General features: G+C 36.4%; 1 protein-coding gene across 1 annotated transcript; it reads right to left on the bottom strand.

Annotated features, from left to right (window-relative positions):
- Positions 1-6,741: 6,741 nt before the first annotated feature.
- Positions 6,742-12,160, bottom strand: LOC120534590 (extracellular calcium-sensing receptor-like; the record flags this gene model as incomplete). Its single annotated transcript, XM_039762216.1, has 5 exons — positions 12,020-12,160; positions 11,078-11,890; positions 10,758-10,994; positions 10,380-10,503; positions 6,742-7,592 (listed from the first exon to the last, which is right to left on the bottom strand). Coding segments are annotated over exons 1-5 (2,166 nt in total), but the record flags the coding sequence as incomplete, so codon positions are not given.
- Between the last annotated feature and the right edge of the window lie 957 nt (positions 12,161-13,117).

Below are 13,117 nucleotides of genomic sequence, written 5' to 3'. Positions count from 1 at the left end.
ATGGAGGTGGCTCTGCAGGAACTGCAGCACAAGTAGAGATAATTGTTAAGTTACTTGCATTAATGCCGAACCATCTGTGCTTTTTAGTGAATCCATAATTTGCAATTATAGGCATATATAGTGCACCTCTTTAGGTTATCTCATTGTATACTTATTAAACCTTTCACATCTGTGGTCATGAATAATAAAAGATAGTCAGAAATATTGTGTTTAACGTTGTCATGCTTGCTGAGAGGACCCTAACGTTAAACCTCCTGAGATGCAGTCTATCTAATCTGTAGAAGTGTGGTCCCTCCCAGAAGAGTTCCTAGTTATCATTGAAGCCAGCTTCATATCACTCACAGAAGGATCTGTGCCACTTGTTTAGGGATAGAAGTCTGCTGTAACCTTGGCAGTGCCCTGGAGATGAAGAGTTTAGCAGTTGGGGATCCACTCCTTAACGTCTTGAACAAGTGACATGAGGTCCTTTTTCAGCACTTCTGACTCCTAATAACGGTGTCTATGTCTCTGGACTGACGGTTTTTGAAAACTGACAAGGCCTTCCTTGAATGGCAATAACACTGGCACCAGGGAAGCAAGATATAAACGTTTTGTGATTAAAAGCCAGAAAGTTCAAGTTTTGAACAATAGAGTTGCCAATTATGTATACAACTTGACTGTCAATCAAGATAGTAGGAGAGATTAATGCATAAAACAAGACAGGCTGGGAAATTGTGGTGAACTGAAGGTGGTTCTTTGCTTTTTCAGATCTGCTTAATAGTTCAGTACAATAAATAAGAAACAGTTCACAGCACAGTATCATCAACTCATAAACAGTACAAGAAAATGAGGTAGTAGAAGTGTTTAGAACAGTTGGCAAACTTTCTTTTCTTTCAGTTTCCTTTGACATGTGAGGAGCTGCTGAATACTGTTTTCTACATCTTGAAATTCTTTTAAAAACACTACTTTTGTAGTTGTTACAGACTCAAATCAAATGTACTATATGATTTTACTGTATAATAGTAACAATAAGAGCAGCTCACTACTCACAGCGTTTATTTTGGGACGCAGGAAAGCTGGAACCCGGAATAGGAGTCAGCAGTTCTTACCGCTGTACTACCAAATAAGTCGTGACAACAAACCACATTAACCCAATTTCTTTTTCTTTGGTTATAGTCTTGAATAAAAGCGAACTTGTTCTGTTAAATTTGTACCTTTTGTGAAAGTGCTTATTTGACATTTGGACTTCAGTCTTCACACATTATACACTTCATGTCAAAATTTTGTTGTTAGCAGTAAAACATGAAAAAGGTTTGTCTTTTAGGTAGTTACATAGATCTTTGTAGACACAGAACACACATGGAAATGCATGTGTTCCAAATAACGATATTTTTTTAGCCTATACAGCTCTAGGTTCTACCTCACTCCCTGATAAACAAGGCTTGAGCTGGGAGAGGTTTTTGCCGTTTTTGTGGTGGTGGGAGGATGGGACAGCATGCTGTTTACTGCTTGGGCTTATCAACACATTTACAAGACAAAAGACGCTGAATGAAGAAGCGGTGAACGGATTTAAGGTGGGCCAGGTTTACGAGTTTTTTCGTTTTGATAATTCTAATGTTAATCTCCCATAGACAGCATCAGAAACCACACTAAAATGAACATTTATTATTTTTGAAAAGTTCATAGTTTTATTTAGATAGTTGTTTAAGTAAAATGTACAGTGAATTTTTAAATATTAATTTAACAGAAAAGTTTGGGGATTGGCTTTGTTGTTATTACTTATAAAATGATGTGCTAGTTTATTTTTGTCCAAAAGAGTGAAAGAAACAGCAATATATTTAGACCTCGGTGCAGACCCAGGACATGCTAGAGAGATTATATCTCACAGCTGGTTGGAGAATGCCTTGGTATCTCATACCCCCATGGAGATGGAAGAGGTGGTTGGGGAAAAGGATGTCTTGACATCTTTGCTCAGACTGCTGCCCCCGCAACCTTGACCCACAAATGAAAATGGATGGATTGAGAATATGTGATATTAGTTGTATTATCAACTTTCAAAGGAAGCAAACTAGTTTTGACACAGAATACATATTAGCTTTCATTTAAAACTGTGGAATAATGGTATACCTTATATAATTTGCTCAGACACAGATAAATAGCTTGATTAGCAACTGGGTGTTTAGCTGGAGTACTGCTTGCAATCCCCTAACTACAAATCCTAGATATGCTATCTCAAGGAAAATTTGCTGCTTGGGAGGAGAAGTGACGCTCTATGATTCCTCCGCAAGGAAGCACACGTTAATTAATATAACCATCAGGATGCTCTGTTGCAGGCAAGGAGGTACATAAACAGCTGTCTGCATAGTTGATAAGAAACAGAACCCTCTGTTTGAAATTCCCAGAGTCCTGTATATGCCAGTGTGGGTGATAATGTTCTGTTATCTCAGCACATCTCTGCTGAGGGATCAATTATCAACTAGTGGTGGGTTTTCTTGCCAAAATTATACTTTGTAACTGTACCATTATCAAAAACTATAATTTTTAAGCATAAAGTCAACATACTGCACATTCTGTTTAATTTTAGTTTAAATTATTTGTATTTTGTGATTTAAAGTGCAGTAACATTGCTTCACGATTATTTAATAAAAATAAAATTGAAACATTTTTCTGTAAAATAAGTAATTAAAGCATTATACATTTTTGTAAATATTTAAATTAATTGACCTTGTCACTGCAAGTTCTGACATACTTACAAAGCTGGGTTATAAACATCAGCAGGAATAGAACTTGGTGATAACTTGAGGTCTGCCTATGTATCATATTTATATATGTATGGAATATACTATACTTGGTGGTATGATGGCACACTGGCAGTACTGCTTCCACAGAATAAGGAGACAACGATTCACATCCATTGCTCCTTGCATGGCGTTTGCATGTTCTCCTCATGTTTGTATGGATTTCCCCACAGTGTTCCAATTGCCTCCCACAATCCAACTGTATTTCAGGAGATTTACATTCATTAAAAACATTACTTATTTCATTATGCCCCAACTGCCAACACAATTGGGTAAGGATTATATACTTTTTTTCCACAAGACAGGGTTTTTCAGATTCATTCCACATAATAAAGTGTGGTCCTATAATGTTTTCCTGTTAAAAAAGAAGAGGTTTAAGCATGAAGAGCAAAAGGCATAGGATGATTTGATGAAATGGTACACCAAGATGGAGGTAAAGGGGATGAGGCTAAGAAGGAAGCTGAGAAGGACATGGTTGGAGGCAGTGTCAGATGATATGTAATGAATGGGTCTTATGCCAAAGAACACCTGGAATTGTGAAGAGTGGAGGAAAAAGATTTGAAGCGATTCACTGTGATAGTGATGATGATGATAATGACGAATATTTTATTACCAAATTCCACTGTGCTGCACACATAAGATTTTCTTGTTTGTTTTGTAATGACACTTGTGATTGTAACAGTTTGAGAAATGTGATTCAGTTTATAAATAAACCTTGATTAATTTCATAATAATTCAGTCAGTAATATGCAGTATTGCACTGTAGTTTAGAGGAGTTGATTATTCATCATTAAATAAATAAAAGCAATGGTAGTTTTACAAATATCAATAGACAGTCTCTAATCATTCACACCTTGAATGGTACAGTAGAATTCTTGTTGGTTTCTTCATGTTGTAAACACAAGAGGACACTACTGTGACAAACCTATACACAAAATAAAGTCAGTGAGTTCAAATTTTCCAAAAAATGGCTTTTCACTAAAGGAAAATAAGCTACTAAAGATCAGAAGAAAAGGATAAAAATAGTCATGTAAGGCTGTCCCAAATCTCTGTAACTATAGGCTTGCTCCCTGTCCTATTACCATTAGGCTCCATTTTTTTAAAATGGGAGGGTTGGGTTCCTTGTACCGTATGTTTGCTTTTGTTTATATCCTGTCAAGTTGTCTCTATTTAATAAATCAATATTTACCAGAGCCTACGAGAAAACTCGTAAATCTGGCCCACCTTAAATGCTTTCTCACCTCTCCGTCAGCAACTTTTGTCCTGTAAATGTGCTGATAAGCAGCAGCTGCCTGGTATCCTATCCCCCCGCCCACCACTGCAGTTCAATTTGCAAAGAAGTTTCTCAGTGCTCAGTGTTTATCTTTGAGTAAAGTGCTGGAGCTTTATAGGGTAAAAAAAGTACATCGTCATTTGGAATACTTACATTTCATATGTGTTCCGTGTCAACAACAATCTATGTAAAAACGGCGCTAACACAGAAATGTTTTTCATGTTTTAGTAATAATTCACAAAATGTAGACATGGAATGTATAATATGTGAAGCCTGAAATACAAATATAAAATAAACATTTTCACATAAGGTATAAGTACAGTATAACAAAACAAGTGCACTTTTATTCAAGAATTTTTACCGAAGAAAAAAAGAAAGCAGGTTACAGTAGACGGTTGATACGACAGCTTGTGTGGATCAATGCTAAGAATTGCTGCCTTCTAATCAAGAGGTCGTGGTTTCGATATCGGCTGCTTCCCAGATTTACCATTTTGAGTAGTTAGCTGCTCTTATTGTTAATAGCATACAATAAAAACATACACTTGAGTATGTAAAATACGTCAAAGTTAGCAGGGTTTTTTTCAGTTTTTATTCTCTCATGTTCAAGCTCCTGCATACTCCTACAACCCCCCCCGGATCTGACGCCATTTTCAGATAAAGACATGGTATAATAAACAAACTTGTTTTGTTATACCCCCTCTTTATTTGAAAACCATGTCAGATCTTGTGCGCAAACAAGACTGGCACGGGGAAAACTGTACATGTGGATGTTAGTGGTGTGCGTGACTAAGAATGACTGCGGATGTTAATTTTTTTGTTTCAGTTTTAATCTTGAGTGTTCCTGCTCACGCTGAATTTAGTATGCACCTTCTGATCCATGATGTCAAAGCCGCAAAAACAGAGAGACTTAGGTATATATGACATTTGGAATAATTCATTTTATGACCTGTATTGTACATTTTGGAAAATTTTGTTGCACTAATGCAACATTATATTCATTTGCATACCTTCATGCGGTTGTATTCAGTGACGCGTTTTTTTTTTTTTCCAATCTTGGCCAGTGACCACATGTTGCTGCATGTTGGTATTTCTTTTTAACTCCATGAGATGCAGAGGACAGAATAGTACAGAGAGGTCAGTTCCATGCTATATACAATCATCAAAAAACTCTGCCAAGTTGACTTGAGTATTAGCCTTGGAGTCATTTTCAGGTTCAGTTGTGTCTCTATAATTGGGACAATGACATGTAATAACCTTTAGTGTCCTTACTCCCCTCATCCTTCAAGTTACATTAAAGAACTAGATTTCTAAGACAATACTTTAGCTCCTTGTTACAAAGAGGAATCACAGTCCTGATTTGCTACCTGCCCTATTGCCATCTTCTGCGTGCCTTATCAGGCCTTAACCTCTTTAATAATTGAGGGTTCAACATTTTAGTTAAATAATGAATGGCCTGTATGACTGGAAGGGGTTTTGTGCAGATGTCCATACTGCTGTCATGGACAGATACATCTTTCCGCACTGCTTAGGTGTGAGACAAGCCTGATAAATTAGATTTACCTTTATTTTAGATCACTAAAGAGCCTTATCACTGCCATGTATTGTACCTGCCTCCCTGGAATTTCCCCATCAACCTGCATGTACACCAAAAAGTATTTACAAAATTACTGATCTTGTTGATATTATTTTAAAACACTGCTAAATTTTATCAAAATGAATGGCTAAACAAAAAGATACCTAATGTGGTGTTACAACCAAGACTTGGAGTTTTCTTAAAAAGAACTTGGATTGAAGGTAGGACATTGTAAAGGTGAAGTGACATTTCAGCTATTGGGCATATTAATTAAGCAATTTGCATAGATTTGCTCAGATATTTTGTAGCAGATTCTTTACTTTTTTAGATTGATAGTTCACTTCATACTGATCAAAATGTAATTTCAGCTTTTCTTTGTCATGTTGCTAGATTTCAAGCGTAACTTTTTCAGATGAAATAAACACCAATGTAAAATTCAAAACATGATTTTAATGAATACTATTGGCAGGTTACCAAAGAATGTTATTATGCCAAAAAAAGGACTTTAAAATAAGGGACAGGCAGAAAAACAAACAAACATGTAGCTCAAACTTTCATTCCACAATTTTTACAATATAGCATTAGTTATGATATATTTTAAATGCAACAAATTATCAAATTAAATTATAAATCACTATATTGTATGAGGAGTGTAATTTCAAATCAGATTCAAAAGATGCAAAACTATTTCATTGCAATGTGAAAAGTATTTGTGCAAAGCAAAGATTTTTGCCATTGAAATTGTTTGCTCAGTTTCCTGCTTGCCTGCGTGGGATTTCTCATGTACATTAGGCCAAATGGCGACTCGAAACCGACTCTGTATGAACATTACAACAGTTTTGTTAACAAGATCATTCAGCCCCATCAAGCAAACCTAAGTGTGAACATGAGTACAGTCAGGCAAAAGGATAACTTGATTTCCCTGCCAAATCCTGCTGTATTTGATTTAAATTCTTTCTCTCTGACACAATGTAATGGAAAATATTGGGAGTAAAAATGGATGACTGTACAGATGGCCTTCTAAGCTATCTCAGTGTTTGTTGTTTTTTAATACTGAGATGATGTTACTTTGACTTTACCTTACCCATTAGATTTTTCTTTGTATTCATCTCTGGTTTAAATAAAATAATGTAACACTTAGGTAAAAAAATACAAAATAACAAAGCAAAACTGGAAGCAAGAATTGCAAATATTTCTACAGCTACAGTGTACTTCCCTGGTGAGCTAATGTATGCAGGAATAAAAGTGATCCAAACAGCACAGAATATCAGAATGCTAAATGTGATAAATTTGGCTTCATTGAAGTTGTCTGGAAGCGTTCGAGCCAGAAATGCCAGAACAAAGCACAATGCAGCAAGAAAGCCTATATAACCTAAAACTGCATAAAATGCTGTTACTGATCCAACATCACACTCTAAAATAAGTATTTCTGTAAAATGTGTATTTTTGTTGGGGAAGGGAGGTGACACCATTAACCAAAGTGTACATATTATAACTTGTATAAATGTGAACATGCAAACACTTAATCGTTGCTGCGTGGCTCCAAACCACTTCATGATATCATTACCTGGCAGTGTGGCTCTGAAGGCCATTAACACCACTATAGTTTTTCCAAGAACACACGATATGCACAAAACAAATGTGATGCCAAAGGCTGTATGGCGCAGCATACAAGACCACTCAGTGGGTTGACCAATGAAAGTAAGAGAACACAGGAAGCAAAGTGTTAATGAAAACAGGAGAAGGAAACTTAATTCTGAGTTATTTGCTTTAACAATTGGTGTGTCTCTCTTTAGGTAAAAGACAAATGCTATAGAAATTGTAAGAAAAGCTCCCAGCAGTGCTAATGAAACAAGCAATATCCCCATGTTTTCTTCAAATGACAAGAATTCAATATCCTTTAAAATACACTGGTCTTTTTGTTTATTCGCTTTGTACTCCAATGAACACTTCAAGCAGTCAGTAGAATCTGTAATAACAAAAAAGTCATACATTTCAGTTTAACAGCATATCAGCAACCTTGTTTTAAAATATACAATTAAATGTTGAACACAGAAGTAGATGTTTGATTGAAACATACAGAAAACAACATGGACATTAAAATCTTCATTTATTTATTTTCTTAGTTGCTTTTTCTATGTACATTTCTGCTGACAGTGGAATGAAGAGTATGTTAGCTGTTGAAGCAAGTAGTGAGTTTTATGTACTACAATAAGTGAACTTAGATTATTATTATTTTTCTTCCATAAGCAACACTGGTTTGGTTTCAACAGTTTTCAGATAAGTGTCTTTATTGTCATGTCATCCATTCATAATGTTGCAGTACATAGTGGCACTAAATAAGAAGGACTGCAGTACAGTATGTACACAAACAGAGCATATATAACATAACTCAGGACCAGTGAAAGTTAAATAATATTAATAATTTAAAAAAACTGTTATACAATGCTCTGCTAAATTGTATTGTACTAACAGAGGTGGTGCAGTGGCAGGGCTGCTGCCTTGCAGTAAGGAGACCAAGGTCTGTCTGCCTGAAGTTTGCATGTTCTCGTCATGTCTGAGTTGGTTTCGTTAAGGTGATCTGGCTTCATCCCACTGTCCAAAGACATGCAGGTTAGGCACATTGGCAACATTAAACTGGCCCTACTCTATGTGCGTGTGTGTGTGTTTGTGTGTTTGTGTGTGTGTTTAGCTTGCGATGACCGGGGACTTGTACCTGCCTAGCACCCTAGTCTAGGATAGCCTCCAGTCTACTGTGACCCTGCTCAGCATTAAGTGGGCATAGAAAATGGTATTGTATGGTATACTAATAGATAAGTGAATAATTAATAGGTAGAAGAGTAGATAGTAAAAAATTAAAATAGACAGTAATAAATGAGATAACAAATAATAATGCAACTAAAAGTAATAACAACTAATAATAGAGACAACAGTAGTAACAGATATCCTGACTATAGAAAGACTACTAGGAACAGATCTTGGACTGGGGGGCTGGGACAGCACAGAGTTTGTACAGTTAAGGGGTAGATGCTTTTGTAGGTACCTGGCAGAACTGGTTTGAATGCTCTGATATCTTCTGCCAGATTGAAAATTGGCATTTTTGAATAGGTTAATGTTATACTTATTCTCCAGTTACAATTATACCCCTTAAATTCTAAATTAATTATAAATTACAATTAATGGTTGGGATATTAAGTAAGCTGCAGTGCTTGAGACTTTTTTGAAGCTCTGGTTAGAAAATGGATACAGTAATCCCTCCTCCATCGCGGGGGTTGCGTTCCAGAACCCCCCGCGATAGATGAAAATCCGTGAAGTAGAAACCATATGTTTGTATAGTTATTGTATATATTTTAAGCCCTTATAAACTCTCCCACACTGTTAACATTATTAGAGCCCTCTAGACATGAAATAACACCCTTTACTCAAAAGTTTAAACTGTGCTCCATGACAAGACAGAGATGACAGTTCTTTCTCACAATTAAAAGAATGCAAATATATATTCTTCTCTTCAGGAGCAGAGAATTTCAGAGAGAGAGAGAGTGAGCGCTCACAAAGAAAAGCAAACAATCAAAAAATCAATATGTACGCTTTTAAGTTTGGCGAAGCACCGCAATAAAGCAGCATTTTTTAGAGGAGCGTCAGTATCTTCTAAGCAAACAGCCTCTGTGCAAACCGCCCCTCTGCTCTCATCTCCTCCGTCAGGCGCAGAGAACGTCAGAGAGAGAGAGCAAGTGCGAGATTAAAGCAAACAATCAAAAAATCAATAAGTGTGCTTTTGGAAGCACCTCGATAAAGCGGCATTTCTTAGAGGTGCGTCCATATCCACTAGGCAAACAGCTTCTGTGCAAACAGCACCTCTGCTCGCATCTCCTCCGTCAGGCGCAGAGAACGTCAAAGAGAGAGTGCGAGAGCGAGATTAAAGCAAACAATCAAAAAATCAATAAGTGTGCTTTTGGAAGCACCTCGATAAAGCGGCATTTCTTAGAGGTGCGTCCGTATCCACTAGGCAAACAGCTTCTGTGCAAACAGCACCTCTGCTCACAGCCCCTCCGTCAGGCGCAGAGAATGTCAGAGAGGGTGAGATAGAGGCAGAGACAAGCAAACAATCGAGCACCGCGCAGGAAGCATATCTTATAGCATTGAGGAGTTTTAGTTAATATGTAATGCGTGCTCTGATTGGGTAGCTTCTAAGCAATCCACCAATAGTGTCCCTTGTATGAAATCAACTGGGCAAACAAACTGAGGAAGCATGTACCGTAAATTAAAAGACCCATTGTCCGCAGAAATTCGCGAACCAGCGAAAAATCCGTGATATATATTTAGATATGCTTACATTTAAAATCCGCGATAGAGTAAAGCCGCGAAAGTCGAAGCGCGATATAGCGAGGGATTACTGTACAGAGAAGCATATTCATTCCATAAATCTGTTATGAAAAATGCTTAACCTAGTCCATGGTTGTTTGGACTGGCCCTGTTCTGGCAACACTGGGTGCTAACCCCCACATTTTATTACATTTATGTTTTATATTTTTAAATTTATTAACTCATTTTGGAGCCAATTTGGGCAGCAAGAGAAACAAGCCAAACGTAATTTTTAACTAAATGTCATTAGGTCACAGGGGTCACAAGCACACACTCCACACTCACTTACTCATACTCAACACACACATACCACCACTCATACCAGGCCAGTTTAGAGAGGTTAACTTTGAGTTATTGATTCATCTGAATATAAATGTGTACAGCAATGACATACCAGATTTGTTGCTGATTTCCCCTTCAGCACAAGGTATGCAATCAAAGCAGCAAATAGGTCTTCCTTTCTGCACAGCCTTACGAGTGCCCGGACGGCAGCTCTCACTGCACACAGACTTGGGCACCTAAAGAAAAAGTTTATTAAGTTGTACATCTACCCAGGAATAGAATCATAAGTAAAGATAAAAGATGTGTTGTTCAAACAGGCTTGGGTGTTCTCTTGCTTTAACTAGTGTTCCACAAAAATCATGTGATGGAAAAAAAGACTAGCTTGTTTAAAGAAAAATAAGCTTAGTGCTAGTTTGTTTTGATTTTTTAAAGATTGTATTAATAAACATACTAAAATATTATTTCTATTGCAAAATAATTAAAGCCTTACCTCATTCCTTTTGGAGCCAGCCCAGACAATATTGTCATAATTTATCACAAATGTCCCCTCAGATAAAAATGCATAATATTCACCAACTGTTACAAATTCAATCATGCCATCTCCATTGAGCTGCCAGTTTACCAAATCATATGCTTTGCCTTTTGCTGCTGGATCTCCATTTGCATTAAAGTAAAAATTTTCCCCATAGCTGGTTGAAAAATTTACATATTTCAGGTAATTCAGCACCTGCAAGAACATAAATGGTATGCTGAAATGTAATTCTTTTATTTTCTCTCATTTCTGTTTGTAGGAAAGACAGCTTTAGTTACCTGTGATGGGTCAATTGGCATTTTGACAGAGCATGTCCCATTGGTAGCAGGTCTTTTTTCATTCTGGCATGATAACAAATTATGCAGTGAATATGCTACCGCATAGACTGCCTTATATACATTAGAGGAATATTCATTGTTTATTAAATCATCATACTGATTTCTTATATTATGTAAACTCTCAGATCCTGTACAAGCAGAAAGTTTTGCATTGGTCTGTTTAGACAAAGAGCAGTTAAATAAAAATTCCCAGAAACTATTCATGCCAGTGTTGCCAGGAACCATAGACGGGCGAACATTCAGTAAAAATTCATGCAGACCTGGGATCACTGCAGTACTAATGGCAGTCCCAATAGCTCCATTCAACAGTTTGTAGTATTTTACAATTGTGGGGTTTTTGGCTGAAATCCAAGACTGAGTACCAATCCACTGATGTCCAGTTACATTCTGATTAAATAATTCATTCAGAAGATATTCCAGATCACTGAAAGAAACAAAAGCTACAATCACTTTTGAAGTTGACTTTTTAATGATATCTGCAATCTTAATAAACTTTTCCTTTGGATATGTTCTGTAAATGGCCTCCGAATATTCAATGCAAACTCCCTCATTCTGAGCAGTTTGCTCAAATGTGGCCATACCAGAGTTGCCATAATCAGTATCACTTCTTATTGCTCCGACCCACGTCCAACCAAAATGTTTTACTAATTGCACCAAAGCTCTGCTTTGATAATAATCAGTTGGTGTTGTCCTGAAAAACGTGGGATAGAGATTTTTATTACTGAGGCAGGCACAGCTGGCAGCATGACTGACCTGCAGTGAAACAAACAAAAAACAAACAGAACATACTAGTATAGTAAATCAAATAAGGCATTGGCAGGAAAGCATATATGATATAATATTATCTATTGTATTAATTGGAAATAAAGAAGACTTTCTCACCGCTGGAATGTTTAAAGGACCAATAGATGTTGTGAATCCTACTACCGGAGAGGAATTGGTCTGTCCAACAATCACAGGTGCTCTTGATTTTTCATTGCAGCCATCCATCTGTCCATCTTCCAGACCATTCACTAACGCCATTGCTGACTGAAGTGCTAAACGCACATCTCTGCAGGTATCATAAATCTTATAGCCCAGATTGATTCCAGGCAGGATATCAGTCCTATTATTTATCTCTTCAATTGCAAAAATAAATGTCTGAGTACACTGGAGTTCTCTGAAGTTCAAACTGTTTAAATCAAAAGTATTTACATTTTTTTGTTGCCTTACCAATTAATATATATTTAGTTGAAGTTATGAAAACAAATGCAAGAAAAACAAAATTATCCCAGTGCAAAATAAGTTAAAGTCACAAAAACAACCAATGCACAAAATAATGTAAAAACAGATTGATGTAGACAATGTCCAGTCCAAGTTTATGCATTGTTACTTTAGGTAGCCTTTTGCGCAATGATCATACTCACAGCATTATCACTTAAAACAAGAATACAACACAACAATTCAATTTAAACAATAAATATCAGCATTTTATTGTTAACTTGTCTTGCTTCAACACATACTGTATCATTGCTTTCTATTTGTATCTGCTGTTCTGGCTTATCATTTTATGTGACTTTGTTGTACTGCCTATATTGTATGCGTGTTTATTTCATTAACTATTTTATTCAATGTATACCATACTATTTTGAGTTTTGCTAAAAACAAGTATATTTGAAGAATATTTTTTGTTTGAAAAACAGGATTATACTATATTAATGCCAGCAGAGCAGCAGAAATACAGTTCAAGTATACCAAATAACAAAAGAATTATTTTCTAGATGGCAGGCCAACATCCCAAGTTATAAAAAACTTATCTTATAAACTGAGAAGGGAAAATGACCACTGAGTGAAGTCCATTATAGAGTGGAGGGAATGTATTCTATATTCCCTCCACTCTATAAGTGCATTCTCTTGCAATAAAAAAGACAAAAGGAAAGAATAACTTACACTTTGCACACTGACTCTTCTGGTATGTTTTTAAATGTTAAGGTGACATCT

This window comes from Polypterus senegalus, chromosome 1 (assembly GCF_016835505.1).
Source record: "Polypterus senegalus isolate Bchr_013 chromosome 1, ASM1683550v1, whole genome shotgun sequence".
Classification (NCBI taxonomy): Eukaryota; Metazoa; Chordata; class Cladistia; order Polypteriformes; family Polypteridae; genus Polypterus; species Polypterus senegalus.
This window is presented reverse-complemented; position numbering and strand designations above follow the sequence as displayed.